The sequence below is a fragment of the Larimichthys crocea genome, chromosome VII (assembly GCF_000972845.2).
Source record: "Larimichthys crocea isolate SSNF chromosome VII, L_crocea_2.0, whole genome shotgun sequence".
Taxonomy (NCBI): domain Eukaryota; kingdom Metazoa; phylum Chordata; class Actinopteri; family Sciaenidae; genus Larimichthys; species Larimichthys crocea.
The window spans coordinates 19,187,402-19,206,143 of NC_040017.1; the positions used below are offsets into that span (position 1 = coordinate 19,187,402).

The window sequence follows — 18,742 nt, forward strand, 5'->3', positions numbered from 1 at the left end:
TTCTGGTTTCAGAGGTTGGGTTCTGGTTTCAGAGGTTGGGTTCTGGTTTCAGAGGTTGGGTTCTGGTTTCAAAGGTTGGGTTCTGACCTGCAAAGGTGACAAAGGTCATTTCTTGTTGTTTGTTTCAGAGTGATGTGGACACGGAGCGGGCAGCCGGTCTCTGATGGGAGATGTCATCATGTTTACTGTGTCATCTCACGGTAATGAGTCCCAGTGGACCTCCTCCCCAAACACACCTCCAGGCTCTGTGAGGCTGCATCATGACCTGACCTCCACAGTCACATGACCTGACCTCCACAGACACATGACCTGACCTCCACAGACACATGACCTGACCTCCACAGTCACATGACCTGACCTCCACAGACACATGACCTGACCTCCACAGTCACATGGCCTAAACCCAGCTGAGGTGGTTTGGGATGAGTGGAAGGAAAAGCAGCCAACAGGTGCTCAGCAGCTTTGGGAACTCTTTGAATTTATATGTCAATAAACTCAATCAAATAGAGCTCTCAGGTGTGTGATTACTGTATCACACCTCACCACAGTTTAGCACCACATAATGTACTTCAAAATGCACCGTGACACCTGTGTGAAGCACTAAGTGTCGTATGGAAGTACAGCTTGGGGGTACTTATATATACATATGGATGGAAACAGACAGAAATCTGATGTTTGTCTCAACCTGCAGCGTTTATTCTCTAAGAGAGAAATTTTCTAAGGCAACTGGCCTGATAAAATGTTGTTAGATAAAATTGTTAAATAGATGTTAATATGAATGTTGCCCATTTGAAATCAGACTTCTCCACATATAAGGTGACGTGTGCAGGTACTGAAAGCTTTTTGTCTCGTCTGTTTAGAACCAGAAAAACAAATTCTGAAAGTCTTGAGTGAAAATGACCAAAATCAAAGGAATACAGATACAGAATACCTCCTAACTGAGCTGAAAGTTCACCCACAGCAGCAGAGTGACCTCATGATGAAAGGTCACATTATGATACTCATGTTTAATTAATGTCAGCAGAATTTCACAAATATTTCCCAGGAGTACCTGGACAATGTCGTTAAACTCACTGGCGAGCATCGGGAATCCAGCCAGGCACAGCCAGAAAAAATGCTGGAAAAGGTTCTTTGCCAGCTAAGTTGCAGGCAAAGGTGGGGAACTCACTGGTGGGGAAGGAACCAGAGCTGGTGAAGGAGGTCGAGTGATAACAGCTGTAAATAGTTGGGCTCACCTCTACACATAACACTGTGAGAAAGACTAAACTCTTGCCGTTCCTGGAGCTGCCCAAGACCCAAGCTGCTGGGCAGGCGTAGGGGTTTCTTGTGAGTCCCCTGTGTTGAGTTCTCCCGGAGAACAACAGGGCGCCTCCATGTAACTGCGAGTCGCTGTGGGGAAGGTTCTGACTGTTGTTCTTCTACACCAAACAGCAGGTCAGAGTACCTGGCCGTCTTGGAGTTGTAAATAGGTATACATGGTACCAGAGCATGTTAGGGCTGAGAGGCTTCAGACATTGTTGGGCTGTCATGGATGACACGCCTTTTCAGTTTCATGGGTCGCCAACATAAAACTGATGTTTCAACAGGACCACAGTCAGGTGGTGGTCTAGTAGTCTATGGGACTAAAGAGGTAGAGGAAGTAATAAAAAAATCATTCTTCTTCAAGTGCCTAGATCCTGTTCTCTGCAATGTACAGTTTTCCTATGCTGGAATACTACTTGGCCCTATTTTCATTATTTTGTAATTCCATACCATAGAGAGTTAACCCTGTGATCTGTGCATTGAACTGGCTCATGACAGAAATCTGAGTTTTGTCTCAACCTGCAGCAGTTGCATCTTCATTCTATGAGTTTTTATTTCAAGGCATCAGAGTTTTTGGCTTGATCTTCATCACGATCGACGGTATGTGTCTTTACAAAAGTAAATCAGGCAGAAAACAAAGTATGAGTAAATGACTTTATTTTTATCTATAGCACACAAATACTACACATCTGCTTAAATTAGATCGTCGACAGCACTGCATCATATTAACTTCTGTGTGGAGAACACTGTGTCCTCCAAGTTGGTGCAACAACAAACCCTGGGTGACCTCCGAGATTAAGGCCCTGCCACGCCCGCCCTCCATGCTCTCTACAAGAAGGGCCAGAGTGGCCTCCACCAGCTGAGCAGACGGAGGTCCTTCAGAGTGTGCAGGGCTCTCCTCAGGACCTTCTCTGACTCTGTGGTGGCCTCATCCTTCATGCTGTGGTCTGCTGGACAGGAGCAGACTCAACAGACTGATCAGGAGAGCCAGCTCTGTCCTGGACCGTCCTCTGGACTCCACAGAGGAGGTGGAGGAGAGGTGGATGTTAGCTCAGCTGACCTCCATCATGGACCACACCTCTCACCCCCTACATGCCACTGTGGGTCTCTGAGCAGCTCCATCAGCAGCAGACTGCTACACCCACGGTGTAAGAAGGAGAGGTTCATCCAACACAACACCTGCTCCACCTGCACCACCTGCTCCACCTGCTCCACCTGCACCACCTGATCATGGTGCAGTTCCTGTTCCCGTCTCTACTCACTGCTACTCACCATGGCTGTATTATTATTTTTATTTTTATTTGTATTCTTACTATCTGCACTTATATTTCCATTCCGATTACCTACAATGTGCAATATTATTCATACCATGGTCACTTTAACTGCAATATTATTTGTATCACGTCACTTTTACCTTCAGTATTTGTTTCTGCACGTCTGTTGTTTGCAGCTTGTTTTTGTTCTTTTGTTTTATTGTGTAGGTGATAAGAGACTTCTGTCTGTTCGTTGTGTTTTGCCCTTTCTACTCTAATTCTGTGTGTATATCACACTCTGCTGCTGTAATAAGTGAATTTCCCTATTGTGGGATGAATAAAGTATAATCCAATCTAATCTAATTAAATAAAACAAACTTTTCAAGTTTTTAGATAACTGTTAATATGAATGTTGAACATTTGTAATCAGACTTTTACACGTGACACGGATTTTGGACAGATTCAGGCCGTACATTAGAGGGTTGAAGAGTGGCTGACATGTAAGAAAGTATAATGACAAGAAAATGCGTAACATATTGGGTAATCTGCTCATGTTAAACCTACTCTGTACAATTTCAAAGCTAACACCAAGGGAAAAGTTCATGATGGAAGCGAGGTGAGGTGTGCAGGTACTGACAGCTTTTTGTCTCGTCTGTTTAGAACCAGAGAAACAAATCCTGAAAATCTTCAAATAAGTAAAAAAGATGAACATTAACGGAACACAGATTGTACAAAAAGTGGCAATGAGTCCATATATACTAATTATAGTTGTGTCAGAGCAGGCCAGTTTGACAATAGGGAAGTTATCACAGTACACTTTGTTAATGATGTTCCCACACAGCTGTAAAGATGATCTTAGTGATGTCATAATCACATTTATCAGCAAAGGGTATAACCATATTAGAGCAATCAGTGTGGCAATCTTATTAGATGTCATACATGTGTTATAGTGTAGAGGATAACAGATAGCAAGATATCTGTCATAAGACATAACAGCTAAATTTAAAAACTCTACACATGCAAAAGAGTGTAAACAATAAATCTGCAGGAAACAAAATGAAGCAGAAACAGTGTGAATGTCAGAGAGAATCTGAATCAGAGGAATGGAAACAACCCTTGTACTACCATACAGTTCATTCATAAACAGGCTGCACAAAAGATGTACATAGGTTCATGTAAACTTCTGTTCATGCATAACCACAATGAGTAAAACATTGGTAACAAAACAATAAAAATGTATAAGACATAGTTTTATAAAATGTAAGTATTTGAACAGCCCAGTGTCAAAGTAAGCACTGAGTGTGAAATATAAAACCTGTGTAGAGTTTACATGATCCTCTGTTTGGTATCACAACTCTACTGAGGAGACACAACAAGATAGTGAATTCTGTTTGAACACAATGTGCAGCTCAAACATGAAATACACAAATATATAAAAATATACAAATATCCTCAAGGCATCATGTCCTTTTCAAAGTGCAGACAATATTTAGGTGTGAAATAACAAACCTGTAGACGAGTGAGTCTGATCATTGACCTGCTGAGCTGCTGTAGTCATACTGTGACTCCCTCCTAACTGAGCTGAAACTTTGCAGAGACTTCTTTTAAGTTTCACCCACAGCAGCAGAGTGACCTCGTGATGAAAGGTCACATTATGATACTCATGTTTAATTAATGTCAGCAGTATTTCATGAATATCTCCCTGGAGGAGTTGGACAATGTTGCTATGGCTGCTGTTATTCAGGAGTCGAACAATCATGGATAGGATGGATACCCACTGACTTCCCTGGGGTCTCTGCATTGATGCCACTTTATCTTCCAGGCAGGGAAAGAGTTTTTTTTGTTGTTGTCTTTGTTTGTTTTTCGTTGTGTTTATTGTCTTTGTTGTTTGTTTTCTGTAGTTTATTGTCTTGTTTTGTTTGTTTTCTGTTGTTTATTGTCTTTGTTTTGTTTTTGTGTGTGTTTTGTCTTTGTTTGTTTTTCGTGTTTTGTTATTGTCTTTATTTTGTTTGTTTTCTGTGTGTTTGTTGTCTTTGTTTTTGTTGTTTTTTGTCTGTTTTTTTTTGTGTGTTTGTTGTCTTTGTTTTTGCATGTTTTCTTTGTTTTGTTTGTTTTTTGTGTGTTTCTTAGTTTTATGTTTGCAGAAGGGAACAGGGAAAGAGTGTAGTATGTGTGTGTCTTTATGTGTGCGCTGCGAGTGTGTGCTGGCTGCCACATTATCCCCTTCTCTCGGAGGTTGGCGATGTGCGCACAACCTAGACAGGTAGTCTGCCACCACGTTGCCTTGCCGCGTTGGCCATTAGTCAAAGTTACAGCATTAGTCAAAGTTACAAATGACCTCCTGATGGCATCAGCCACAGGACTCATCTCTGTACTTGTCCTGTTTAGATCTTAGGCTCATTTGACACCACTTGACCATCAAATTCTTTTACGAGACTGGAACATCAAACTGGCATCAAAGGAACCGCCCTAAGCTGGTTTAAGTCGTATTTCTTAGATCGATCTCAGTTTGTTCACGGTCAATGATGAATCGTCCATGCAGACCAAAGTTTGTCATGGATCCCACAAGGTTTCTGTACTAGGACCACTTCTATTCAGTTTATATATGCTTCCTTTAGGGAACATTATAGGAATCACTCTATCAATTTTCATTGTTATGCTGACGACACCCAATTATATTTATCGATCAAGCCTGATGAAACCAATCAGTTAACTAAACTCCAAACATGCCTTAAGGATATAAAAAGTTGGATGACCGACAATTTTCTGATGTTAAATTCAGACAAAACTGAAGTTCTTGTAATTGGACCCAAACACCTCAGAAACTCTCTTTCTAGAGACTTAGTTACTTTAGATGGGATCACCCTGGCCTCCAGCTCCACTGTAAAGAATCTTGGAGTTGTTTTTGATCAGGATTTGTCCTTAACGTCACATAAAACAAATTTCGAGGACTGCATTCTTCCACTTACGTAACATCGCTAAAATCAGACGCATTGTTCTCAGGCGGATGCAGAAAAACTAGTCCACGCATTTGTTACTTCAAGGCTGGACTATTGTAACTCTTTGTTATCAGCTGCTCCAATAAGTCTCTGGGACTTTGCAGTTAATTCAGAATGCTGCTGCACGTGTTCTGACAGACAAAACCAAGATCAGAGATCACATCTCTCCCATTCTGGCTTCCTTGCATTGGCTCCCTGTTAAATCTAGAATAGAATTTAAAATTCTTCTCCTTACTTACAAAGCTCTTCAGTGTCAGGCACCATCATATCTAAAAGAGCTCATAGTACCTTACTACCCCTCTAGACACTGCGCTCTCAGGACGCTGGGTTCCTTGTGGTTCCTTGTGGTTCCTTGTCTCCAAAAGTAGATTGGAGCCAGAGCTTTCAGCTATCAGGCTCCTCTTCTGTGGAACAAACTACCATTCTGGTTCAGGAGGCAGACACGGTCAACACCTTTAAGAGTAGACTGAAGACTTTCCTCTTGTAGAGCTTATAGTTAGTGCTGGCTCAGGTCATCCCTTAGTATGCTTCCATAGGATTGAACTGCGGAGGACTCTGTCTGTCTGTCTGTCTGTCTCTCTGTCTCTTTCAGGGTTATTCCTAGTCAGGCACGGTATTGGTTGAAGATGCAGTCACATCTCCCTTTACTGAAAACTCTCTCTCTCTCTGTCTCTCCTCTCTGTCTCTCTCTCTTCTCTCTCCATCTGTAAACCTTCATGTCTCATTAATCATGTCACTAACTAAATCTTCCCTGGAGTTTCTGTCTCTGTCGTCCAGCAGTTCTCGTGGATCGTGGCTGCTGTGCTGTGGTCCTGCATGACGTCCACTACACATATTACTACTGTCATTATTGCTGCCATATCTGCTACTGTAATCATTTTATCAGTCATTGTGATTCATTGTCCTTTTATCATTTATTTAATTCATTGTCATTTTATCAGTCATTGTAATTCATTGTCATTTTATCATTCATTGTAATTCATTGTCATTTTATCATTCATTGTAATTCATTGTCATTTCATCATTTATTGTAATTCATTGTCATTTTATCAGTCATTGTAATTCATTGTCATTTTATCAGTCATTGTAATTCATTGTCATTTTATCAGTCATTGTAATTCATTGTCATTTTATCATTCATTGTAATTCATTGTCATTTTATCATTCATTGTAATTCATTGTCATTTCATCATTTATTGTAATTCATTGTCATTTTATCAGTCATTGTAATTGTACAACCGAGGGTCTAAGGACAGAGGGTGTCACTCCCTTTACAGATTGGAAAGCCTCAGAGGAAAATGGACTTTGTGACTTTGGACTGTACAAATAAAATCTGATTTGATTTGATTTGTTTTAAACCAATGTGTCTCATTAATGCATGTCAATGCATGTCACTAACCAAACTTAGTAATCATTAGTAATGTAGATGGTATGTCTCCAAGTTTAAGAAACACACTTCACAGATATACATCTAAATACTAAAGGTCTGCTTACACTAAATAAAACAGGCTAGGTTATTAGATAACTGTGAATATGAATGTTGCACATTCATATTTACGACGTCTCTCTGCATGAAGAATAAACATTCTCTAGTATTTACGATCTCTCTTGGGAGGACAGTGTGCGGTTCTGTGGAACTTGATACCTTTCCCTTTCTGAGATAAAGGGTTTGTGAGATGACCTTTGGACAGCTCTCTCTTGGTAATGAAACAGATGTGGTAAAGTAAGTTATGAAAGACAATGATGGAAGTTGGTTCCTTAAAAGAACGTTTTTCAGAAAGTTTATTCATGTTTTTCCTGTGAGTATAGGAGCTAGCCCGGGAGAAGAGGGGTACAACAATTTGGATCAGCAATTCGGCATGGAGATTCAGAAAGGATCCGATCAGGAGATGCATCTTAAACTTACTTGTTTCTTTGAATAAAGTCCTAATTATTCAAGTCAACATGAGTTGCGGCTCTTTTCTTTTCAAGCATCCATAGACTGACTTCGGCAGCCATGGAAAACACATGACAATACCATAGAGAGTTAACCCTGTGATCTGTGCATTGAACTGGCTCATGACAGAAATCTGAGTTTTGTCTCAACCTGCAGCAGTTGCCTCTTTATTCTATGAGTTTTTATTTCAAGGCATTGGTCTGTTATGAAGAGTTTTTGGCTTGATCTTCATCACGATCATTGTAGACGCTATGTGTCTTTACAAAAGTAAATCAGACAGAAAACAAAGTATGAGTAAATGACTTTATTTTTATCTATAGCACACAAATACTACATTTGTTACACATCTGCTTACATTAAATACAACAGGCTTTTCAAGTTTTTAGATAACTGTTAATATGAATGTTGCACATTTGTAATCAGACTTTTACACGTGACACATATTTTGGACAGATTCAGGCCGTACATTAGAGGGTTGAAGAGTGGCTGACATGTAAGAATGTATAATGACAAGAAAATGCGTAACATATTGGGTAATCTGCTCATGTTAAACCTACTCTGTACAATTTCAAAGCTAGCTCCAAGGGAAAAGTTCATGATGGAAATGAGGTGAGGTGTGCAGGTACTGACAGCTTTTTGTCTCGTCTGTTTAGAACCAGAGAAACAAATCCTGAAAATCTTCAAATAAGTAAAAAAGATGAACATTAACGGAACACAGATTGTACAAAAAGTGGCAATGAGTCCATATATGTTAATTATAGTTGTGTCAGAGCAGGCCAGCCTGACAACAGAGAAATTGTCACAGTACACTTTGTTAATGATGTTCCCACACAGCTGTAAAGATGAACTTAGTGATATCATAATAACACATGTCAGCAAAGGGTATAACCATATTAGAGCAATCAGTGTGGCAATCTTATTAGATGTCATACATGTGTTATAGTGTAGAGGATAACAGATAGCAAGATATCTGTCATAAGACATAACAGCTAAATTTAAAAACTCTACACATGCAAAAGAGTGTAAACAATAAATCTGCAGGAAACAAAAAGGAACAGAGACAGTGTGAATGTCAGAGAGAATCTGAATCAGAAGGAATGGAAACAACCCTGTACTACCATACAGTTCATTCATAAACAGGCTGCACAGAAAGATGTACATAGGTTCATGTAAACTTCTGTTCATGCAGATAACCACAATGAGGAAAACATTGGTAACAACAATAAAAATGTATAAAGACATAGTAATTATAAAATGTAAGTATTTGAACAGCCCAGTGTCAAAGTAAGCACTGAGTGTGAAATATAAAACCTGTGTAGAGTTTATCATGATCCTCTGTTTGGATTATCACAACTCTACTGAGGAGACACAACAAGAATTAGTGAATTCTGTTTGAACACAATGTGCAGCTCAAACATGAAATACACAAATATATAAAAATATACAAATATCCTCAAGGCATCATGTCCTTTTCAAAGTGCAGAAAATTTGGTGTGAATAAAACGTACAGAGTGAGTCCTGATCATTGACCTGCTGAACTGCTGTAGTCATACTGTGACACTCCTTCCTAACTGAGCTGAAACTTTGCAGAGACTTCTTTTAAGTTCACCCACAGCAGCAGTGACCTCGTGATGAAAGGTCACATTATGATACGTTTAATTAATGTCAGCAGTATTTCAGGAATTATCCCGGGGAGTTGACATGTTGCTATGGCTGCTGTTTTCAGGAGTCGAACATCATGGATAGGATGGATACCCACGGACTTCCCTGGGGTCTCTGCATTGATCCACTTTTCTCAGGCAGGGAAGAGTTTTTTTTGGTTTTGTCTTTGTTATGTTTGTTTTTTTTGTGTGTGTTCTTTGTTTTGTGTGTTTTTCTTTTTTTGGTTTTTTTGTGTTTTTTTCTTTGGTTTTTTGTGTTTTTTTCTTTGTTTTTTTGTGTCTTTTTCTTGTGGTTTTTGTGTTTTTTCTTTGGTTTTTGCATGTTTTTTTTTGTTTTTCTGAGTTTAGTTTGCAGAGGAAGGAAAGATGTGTGTATGGTGTGTCTGTATGTGTGCGCTGCGAGTGTGTGCTGGTGCCACATTATCCCCCTTCTCTCGAGGTTGGCGATGGCGACACCTAGACAGGTAGTCTGCCACCCGCGTTGGCCTTGCCTGCTCTGTGTCGGATGGTGAACCGGTACGGCTGAAGCAAGTGTACCACTAGGACCATTAGTCAAAGTTAACAGCATTAGTCAAAGTTACAGCATTAGTCAAAGTTACAAATGACCTCCTAATGGCACCAGACAAAGGACTCATCTCTGTACTTGTCCTGTTAGTCAGTGCGATTTGACACCATTGACCATCAAATTCTTTTACAGAGACTGGAACATCAAACTGGCATCAAAGGAACCGCCCTAAGCTGGTTTAAGTCGTATTTCTTAGATCGATCTCAGTTTGTTCACGTCAATGATGAATCCTCATGCAGACCAAAGTTTGTCATGGAGTCCCCACAAGGTTCTGTACTAGGACCACTTCTATTCAGTTTATATATGCTTCCTTTAGGGAACATTATTAGGAATCACTCTTAATTATTATTGTTATTGTTATGATTTATGCGATCAAGCCTGATGCAACCAATCAGTTAAATAAACCTCCACAGGCCTTAAGAATATAAAAAGTTTGGATGCCCGACAATTTTCTGATGTTAAATTCAGACAACTGAAGTTCTTTAATTGGACCCAAACACCTCAGAAACTCTCTTTCTAGAGACTTAGTTACTTTTAGATGGGAATCACCCTGGCCTCCATTCACTGTAAAGAATCTTGGAGTTGTTTTTGATCAGGATTTGTCCTTTAACGTCCACATAAACAAATTAGGACTCGACTTCTCCCCTTACGTAACACTCTAAAATCAACCATTGTCTCAGGCGGATGCAGAAAAACTAGTCCCGCATTTGTTTCACCAAGGCTGGACTATTGTAACTCTTTGTTATCGGGGCTGCTCCATAAGTCTCTTAGGACTTTGCAGTTAATTCAGAATGCTGCTGCTGCACTGTTCTGACAGGAACCAGAGCAGAGATCACATCTCTCCCATTCTGGCTTCTCTTGCACTGGTCCCCCTGTTAAATCAGAGAATAGAATTTAAAATTCTTCTCCTTACTTACAAAGCCTCTCATGGTCACAGCGCAGACCATCGTATCTAAAAGAGCTCATAGTACCTTACTACCCCTCTAGAACACTGCGCTCTCAGGACGCTGGGTTCCTTGTGGTTCCTTGTGGTTCCTATAGTCTCCAAAAGTAGATTGGGAGCCAGAGCTTTCAGCTATCAGGCTCCTCTTCTGTGGAACAAACTACCATTCTGGGTTCAGGAGGCAGACACGGTCAACACCTTTAAGAGTAGACTGAAGACTTTCCTCTTTGATAGAGCTTATAGTTAGTGCTGGCTCAGGTCATCCCTTAGTTATGCTGCCATAGGATTACACTGCAGGGGGACTCCTCCCTCCTCTCTGTCTGTCTCTTTTAGGGTTATGTCTAGTCAGGCACGGTATTGGTTGAAGATGCAGTCACATCTTTCTTTACTGAAAATTCTCTCTCTCTCTCTGTCTCTCTCTCTCTCTCTCTGTAGACTGATCATTGACCTGTTGAGCTGCTGTAGTCAGCGCCGGTTCTGGCTACATTTGCGCCCTGGGCGAACAACCCCCCCCCCAGAGACTTCTTTTACCTCATGATGAAAGGTCGATGTTGCCATGTCTGCTGTTATGCTGGAGTCAAAGTTTATTCAAACACTAGATAGAGACTGATACTGATGCAGCTCGTGTATACTATCATTGGGTATCCTGGTCAGGCAGGGATTGTATTTACAATACTGCAGAGAAAGGTTAGATGTGACCACAGTCAGGTATTGGCCTAGTTGTCTCTGAGACTGAAGTGGAAGGTTTTAGCATAGTTGCCAGTGGAATCAATACAGAATCATTCTCATGAAAGTACGGTGTACAGTTTTCTGCACTGCAATACTACCTGGCCCTGAATTTGTTGTTCAGTAATTACATACCATAGATAGATAACTGTGATGTGTGCATTGAAGTGGCCCGTGATTCATTGTGACTTGTCTTAGTCTGCAGCAGTTGAAGGCAGGTCTTGAGTCAAAGCTTTGTTACCATCACAGTGTCTCAGACAAATGTGTTGCTTATTGTATATGTTGATTAAAAGTGCTCTCAGCCGCTTCAGAGGTGGATTTGTCCAACATGGGATCAATTAGCTGTATCTTAATTTGTCATATATTTAGAAACCTTTAAACACACTACAGCTTCATCATTGTTTCTCCAAGTTTACAAAGGCAAAACAGATTGAAAAATAAAATGAGTTCATGCACTTCACAGATATACATTAATACCACAATCCTGCTTACATTTAATGCATTGTTAGATAACTTTTCAAATGAGGGTCGCACATTTTAAAACTAGACTTTTACATATGATGCAGATTTTGGATAGATTCAGGCCGTATGTATTGACAAGTGCCTGACATGTAAGAATGTATGATAAAAATATTTGCACCATGTTGGGTAAATTAAACCTGCTTTGTGCAATTTCCAAGGATGGAAACACAGTGAGGTGTGCAGGTACTGAAAGCTTTGTGCCTTGTGTGCTGTCAGCTCTCAGCAGAGTGACCTTCCATGTCACATTAGGATAGTCGTTAATATAGTTTAATCAATATCGGCAGTGTTCTTTGACTAGTTACAGAGCTGCACAGGTAAAGAGGCAAACTGCAGATTTCCAGCTCTTGTCAGGCACTGACAGCTTTTTGTCTGGTCTGTTTGGAAGCAGAAAAACAAACTTTGAAGATCTGCATGTACGTGTAGAAGATCAGAGTTACAGGACATGAGATTGTGAGAACAGTGACAATGAGTCCATAGATGTTACTGACTGTTGTGTCAGAGCAGGCCAGTTTGACAATAGAGAAGTTGTCAGAGTTAACTTTGTTAATGATGTTCCCACACAGCTGTAAAGGAGAACTCAAAGATAACGGAAGAAAACATAAAACTGAAGCATAAAGCATAAATGTTAGAGTGAGGTCATACTGTGTCATATTGCAGAGGATGACAGATAGAAAGATATCTGTCATAAGACACGACGGCTAAAATTCGACACAGGCATAAGAATACAAAGAGAAAATGTTTGACCAACTTTATTGAGGTTTGTGTGCAACTGCAGTGTCAATAACTGTGTATGGGCGCGACAGGGCTACAGTCAGACACTCTACATTTATTTACACAGTTTATAATTGTTGCTTTGTTACTTAGTCCACACTCAAATGCATCACTGCATGGATCTATCTATACTCTTTATGAACATATGAGTTCACACGTATGTGTGGTTGGCAGGCAGATAACATAGCTCTGAACACTTTGTGAGATTATTATATTGCCTTTCTGCTTCATGAAGAAACCAGGTGACATTTTCAAATCTGTAACGTCTGTTATCACGGGGAAAGTAAGATCACTCCCCAATAAGATGGAGGAGCTAACCAGGCTACAGAGTGAGTATCAAGAGTGGAGCATTGTGGAGATAACTGTGTACATCTCACCCTGGGCTGACGCTTCAGCGGCCGCGAGCTTTGTGATCAATTTGGACATCCAGGACATCAACACCACCCTCCACTCCACTCCACACCTCAACAGGGACTACCACCAGCCCCCGTCCTCAGTGTCTCCATAACAGCTGACCAGTTGTAATCAAGGCGAGGAAGACCACAAACCAGATGGCATCAGTTCCAGACTGCTTAAAGACAGATCAGCTCTCTGAGGTTGTTTTGCACATTTTCAGAACAGATGTGCAATTCAAAGGTTTCGTCTTAACACAGTAAATAGCTGAACCAGAACATAGAAGAAAGAGATGATAAAATTAGATAAAGTATAGACAAAAATATTAAATATGAAGTGTTGAATCCGATAGAGTGTAAAAAGTCACATTGTCCTAAACAGTGCTTTGAAATCTAATGCGGATCTGGGTTAGATTCAGGCCGTACATTACAGGATTGAAGAGAGGCTGACACGTCAGCCAGTATAATGAGAAAAAAATACGTAACATATTAGGAACATGTTTCATATCAAATCTGTTCTGAACTATTTCAAAGAAACACCCAAAAGAGAAGTTGAGCAGAGAAGCGAGGTGAGGTGTGCAGGTACTGACAGCTTTCTGTCTGGTCTGTTTAGAACCAGAGAAACAGACTTTAAGGATCTTTATATACGTGTAGAAGATTAAAAGTACAAGAATAATTGTTGTAAAAGTGTAAACAAGTCCATAAATATTATTGACTGTGGTGTCAGAGCAGGCCAGTTTAACTATGGAGTAATTGTCACAGTAAACTTTGTTAATGATGTTCCCACACAGCTGTAAAGAGACACTCAAAGATATCAAAATGAAAATAGCAAGAAATGGATAGAACCATGTAAATGCAATAAGAACGGCAACCTTGTTAAAAGTCATAAGTGTGTTATATTGTAGAGGATGACAGATGGCAAGATATCTGTCATAAGACATGACGGCTAAATTACTGAATTGTATACTTGCATAAGTATAAACACAGAAAATCTGCAGGAAACAAAATGAAGCAGAAACAGTGTGAATGTCAGAGAGAATCTGAATCAGAAGGAATGGAAACAACCCTGTACTACCATACAGTTCATTCATAAACAGGCTGCACAGAAAGATGTACATAGGTTCATGTAAACTTCTGTTCATGCAGATAACCACAATGAGGGAAACATTGGCACTGATAATAACAATATATAAAGACATAATAATCATGAAATATAAGTATTTCAAAGCCCCAGTGTCAAAGTAAGCACCAAGACTGAAATGTGAAACATTTGAAGTGTTACTCATTATTTACACAGGATGAAGTAATAATCACTTGATGCAGTCAGACAATATGAACTCATATTCTGCAGCCACATGTTAATCAACCCAGATCCAAAAAATATAAAGATGATTTTGTTCCTTCAGTAGCTTCAAAGAAACGCTTGAATAAAATGATACAAGATGAAATACTTCAGACTTTGATACATTCAGAGCAGCCTCATCAGCACATAACAAGTTAGTCTACTCACAGCAAATAAATGAGCACTGAAGAATAACCCCCCAACGTACCCTCAGGGAAAATGAAGATGAAACTATTGGATCTGTACAACATTATATAGATTATGAAACATTATCCTCTATAGTGTGCGACCATTCTCACAGAGCTGAAACTGATTCTGCTTCCTGTTAACATAGTCAGGTGACTCCCACAGAGACTTGTTTCTAAGTGATGTCAGGTGGATGTTATTCCATCAGCATCATTTTGATCTGATTATTTAAGAATCAGGTCAAGCACTTTACCAGCTTTGTGAGTAGGAGGACTGCGGACCAGTTAGAGGTCGAAAGAATTTATCATGGACATAAAGTCTGCTGAGCCCAGAGTGTCTAATGTTCATGTCACGAGCTGCAGACAGTCATGATCAGGTCTGGATGACAGCAGGGTATCAGCTCGTCTGTGAAGCCACCCAGTTGGCCTGGTGGACGGTACATGACAACAACGTAGGCCTTAACTGGGGCCGTTACTACAATAGCATGGTATTCAAAAGTGTCATAGTTGGTGGAATGTCACAGTGGAGTGAATTTCTATTTGTTTCTTCGACCAGAAGGACGGGGGTGTGGGAGAGGGTGTAGTTAGTGGAGAGTTCAGCTGGGGTGGCAGCAAGGAGCTCCAGAGAAAGGTGGTTGGTGTAGGTCGTGATAAAATCGGTTTGTTAACTGCGGTTTGGCAGCTCCATAAGGCCATGGAGAAGGAGGCAGCAGTGTGTGAGGACTGTTTTAGAGGCCGGAGGTCAGTCAGATTTCTGCACCTACTGACAAACTGATGTTTGGTATAGAGTTTGGAGGGACCCGGACGGCTGAACGCAACGGCGGTGCTTCAACAACCACCTGCTACGACCCAGTTCAGGGAGTAGAGGATGTAAAAGTATGTAACAAACTTTTACATTTACATTTACATCATCACAGCACAATAACCTCATCTAAGAGTCATGTAAATACAAAATCAGATCACCTATATACCTGTTTATTACAATGATTCAGTATTAATGTCATTTCACTGTAGCTTTAGTAAACAAATATACCTGTGCAGACAAAATACTTAACTATTGTTAACTCTGTACATACAAAGTCAGCTCATCTAGATAAGACTACATCACCTGATTTTTATTATTATTCTATTCTGTATTAATATTATTATACCTACCAGTTGTTAACTCACCTGTACCTGTTACAAAATCACATCCCCTCATTGTTACCTGGCATCAGCTTTCTGACCAGCTGTCTGTGGTACTTCAAACCAACAGGTGGCGCCAAGGCCAAGCGAAGTGCAGCTGCAACAAATGATCATTATAATCTCCACAATAACACTGCTCCATATCATTTCCTGTTATAGACTGACCCCAATCACAGAAAGAATAAAGACCCCTGGTTTACAGTGAACATTCACACGTGAGGCACAAAGGTAACAGGTCGTTCTCAGTCTGTCTCTGGCACAAGCAGGATCTGATATCGGCCTCACAATCAGCTGATTGACAGGTCAGGTTTGGTCAGCCCCAAAGATCCTCAGACAAAAATCAGGAGATCAATCAATGTGTATAATGAATAACTTGTTTGGATATCACTGAGATCATCTTCACAGCTGTGTGGGAACATCATTAATAAAGTGTACTGTGATAACTACTCTTGCTTGTTATGACACCGTCAATAACATTTATGGACTTATTAGCACTTGAAATGTCCAGATGCCTGAAGCTGCCACGTTCATCTGTTCAAACAATCATACCCAAGTATCAACACCACAAACACCAGCATGGGAGAAGAGAAGCATATGTGTCTTTTTATATAGTGTATGTAAACTTCTGGTTTCAACTGTACATGTCTCATTAATGCATGTTACTAACCACTACACATATTACTACTGTCATTATTGCTGCCATATCTCCATCACAGTTTATAGTTAGTTGATGATTTGCTGCTGCTGAGCATCTGTGTCTCTCTGTCTCTATCACAGGTTCCACTGCTACTGTAATCATTTTATCAGTCATTGTAATTCATTGTCATTTTATCATTCATTGTAATTCATTGTCATTTTATCATTCATTGTAATTCATTGTCATTTTATCAGTCATTGTAATTCATTGTCATTTTATCAGTCATTGTAATTGTACAATATGTTTGTGTTGATTTGTTCTGTACACTGACATCTATTGCACGTCTGTCCGTCCTGGGAGAGGGATCCCTCCTCTGTGGCTCTTCCTGAGGTTTCTTCCACCTTTTTTCCCTGTTAAAGGTTTTTGTGGGCAAGTTTTTCCTCACTGGAACCGAGGGTCTAAGGACAGAGGGTGTCACTCCCTGTACAGATTGGAAAGCCTCAGAGGAAAATGGACTTTGTGACTTTGGGCTGTACAAATAAAATCTGATTCATCATCATACTAGCTTACATGTTAAGCACTCTTCAGTCCTGTTCTGTGTAGAATGAATTTGACCAAAATTCACACTTTATGTAAAAGTTTTGTTTTTGATCAAATTTAATCATGATATTTAAAAACGTGAAAAAGTGTTAACAATGTCTACATGTTCATGAAAGTTCAGTTTTACTAAAAATAAGTACATACATTTTGTGTACCGGCTTTGAGAACCCCCTCTGCATAGATCCACAGATCCACTGATGCCATAAATCATACTTAATTATTTCATTGTCCTATTAGAAGACACAATGTGTAGAAATTGCCTCAAATTAAAGGGTATTTAATTGTGGGGTATTTTGGTCTTCACACCTGTGGGTAAATCCATTACATATATATGATGTTCTATATAAAGTGACTCTGTCAGTGAACAAATCAAATCATTAATCATTGTTTGATTTAGAAAGTGCAATATAAATGACATTAACTCGTTACTTGTTGTTGAAACTTGTTATTTCAGTGGGTGTTTTTTTCCATACATGATGCGCATGCTCTGGTAATGAGGTCAGACTGCTGCTGATTCGTGCTGAGACCTGATGTGAAACGTTTAAAAGAAGCCGACGTAGTTTGAGCTCAGTTAGGAAGGAGTCGAAGCAGCACACCAAAACAGCAGACACATGTAAGGATTCACACAATGGCAATAATCTATTCATTTTACTACAAATGTAACATTTCAAACTGATCATTTTGCTCAAACTTGAATTTTGTTGTGAAACAGATTATCATGAATTCCTCACAGGTTTCATTTTTCACTTTTAGTGCCTACTACGATATCGGGCTTTTCAAATACTTATTATTCACAATTGTTATGTGTTTTTATATTTTAATTCTGTGTGCCAATGTTTTCCTCATTGTGGTTATCTGCATGAACAGAAGTTTACATGAACCTATGTACATCTTTCTGTGCAGCCTGTTTATGAATGAACTGTATGGTAGTACAGGGTTGTACCCGTTGCTTCTGATTCAGATTTTCTCTGACATTCACACTGTCTCTGCTCCATTTTGTTATCTGCAGATTTTCTGTTTGTACACTTATGCAAATGTAGAGTTTTATACCTTAGCCGTCATGTCTTATGACAGATATCTTTCTATCTGTTGTCCTCTACAATATAACACACTTATGACATCTAACAAGGTTGCCATGCTTATTGCTCTGAGTTGGTTATTCCCTTTTCTTGCAATTGTAATCATGATTTCGTTGAATGCCTCTTTGCAGCTGTGTGGTAATATCATTGACAGATTGTACTGTGACAACTACTCTCTTGTGAAATTGGCATGCTATGACACTACAGTCAATAATGTGTATGGATTAATTTACACTTTCATTGTATTATTTGGTCTTGTAGTACTAATCATTTATACTTACATTAGGATCCTTAAAGTCTGTTTCTCTGGTTCTAAACAGACCAGACGGAAAGCTGTCAGTACCTGCACACCTCACCTCACTTCTCTGTTTAACTTTTCTGTTGGCTGCTTATTTGAAATAGTTCAGAGCAGGTTGAATATGAGCCGTGCACCCATGATATTGCGCATATTTTTGTCTTTATACTTTATCATTTTCCAACCGCTCTGTAACCCTGTCGTGTATGGACTGAACTTGTCAAAAATCCATATCTTATGTAAGAAAATGTTTTTTGGTAAAATGTAACATACTAATGTTGAATGTCACATGACTTCTTTTCTCATCTTCAATAACATGAAAATGATCTGAAAATATACAACATATTAT

At 39.6% G+C, this 18,742-nt stretch overlaps 3 protein-coding genes and 1 pseudogene across 3 annotated transcripts in view; 1 reads left to right on the forward strand and 3 right to left on the reverse strand.

The window, feature by feature from the left end:
- Positions 1 to 2,955: 2,955 nt before the first annotated feature.
- LOC113746061 (olfactory receptor 10A6-like) lies at positions 2,956 to 4,113 on the reverse strand (annotated as a pseudogene).
- A 3,770-nt stretch (positions 4,114 to 7,883) lies between these two features.
- LOC109139421 (olfactory receptor 11A1-like) lies at positions 7,884 to 8,819 on the reverse strand. The gene has a single exon (XM_027280331.1). It carries the CDS (start codon positions 8,817 to 8,819, stop codon positions 7,884 to 7,886), a length of 936 nt encoding a protein of 311 aa, XP_027136132.1.
- Positions 8,820 to 13,444: 4,625 nt separating this feature from the next.
- On the reverse strand, positions 13,445 to 14,356 carry LOC104936732 (olfactory receptor 52D1-like). The gene has a single exon (XM_010752814.3). It carries the CDS (start codon positions 14,354 to 14,356, stop codon positions 13,445 to 13,447), a length of 912 nt encoding a protein of 303 aa, XP_010751116.3.
- Positions 14,357 to 17,737: 3,381 nt separating this feature from the next.
- Positions 17,738 to 18,742, forward strand: part of LOC109139420 (olfactory receptor 10J5-like) — a 1,817-nt gene continuing 812 nt past the window's right edge. The window contains exon 1 of the mRNA XM_027280332.1: positions 17,738 to 18,632. Coding sequence (XP_027136133.1) covers positions 17,738 to 18,632 — 895 coding nt within the window. The remainder of the gene's footprint in view (positions 18,633 to 18,742) is intronic.

Bases quoted from the DNA above. Each gene is read 5' to 3' on its own strand.
- LOC109139421 (XM_027280331.1), bottom strand. From the start codon at position 8,819: ATGATAAACTCTACACAGGTTTTATATTTCACACTCAGTGCTTACTTT.
- LOC104936732 (XM_010752814.3), bottom strand. From the start codon at position 14,356: ATGAGTAACACTTCAAATGTTTCACATTTCAGTCTTGGTGCTTACTTT.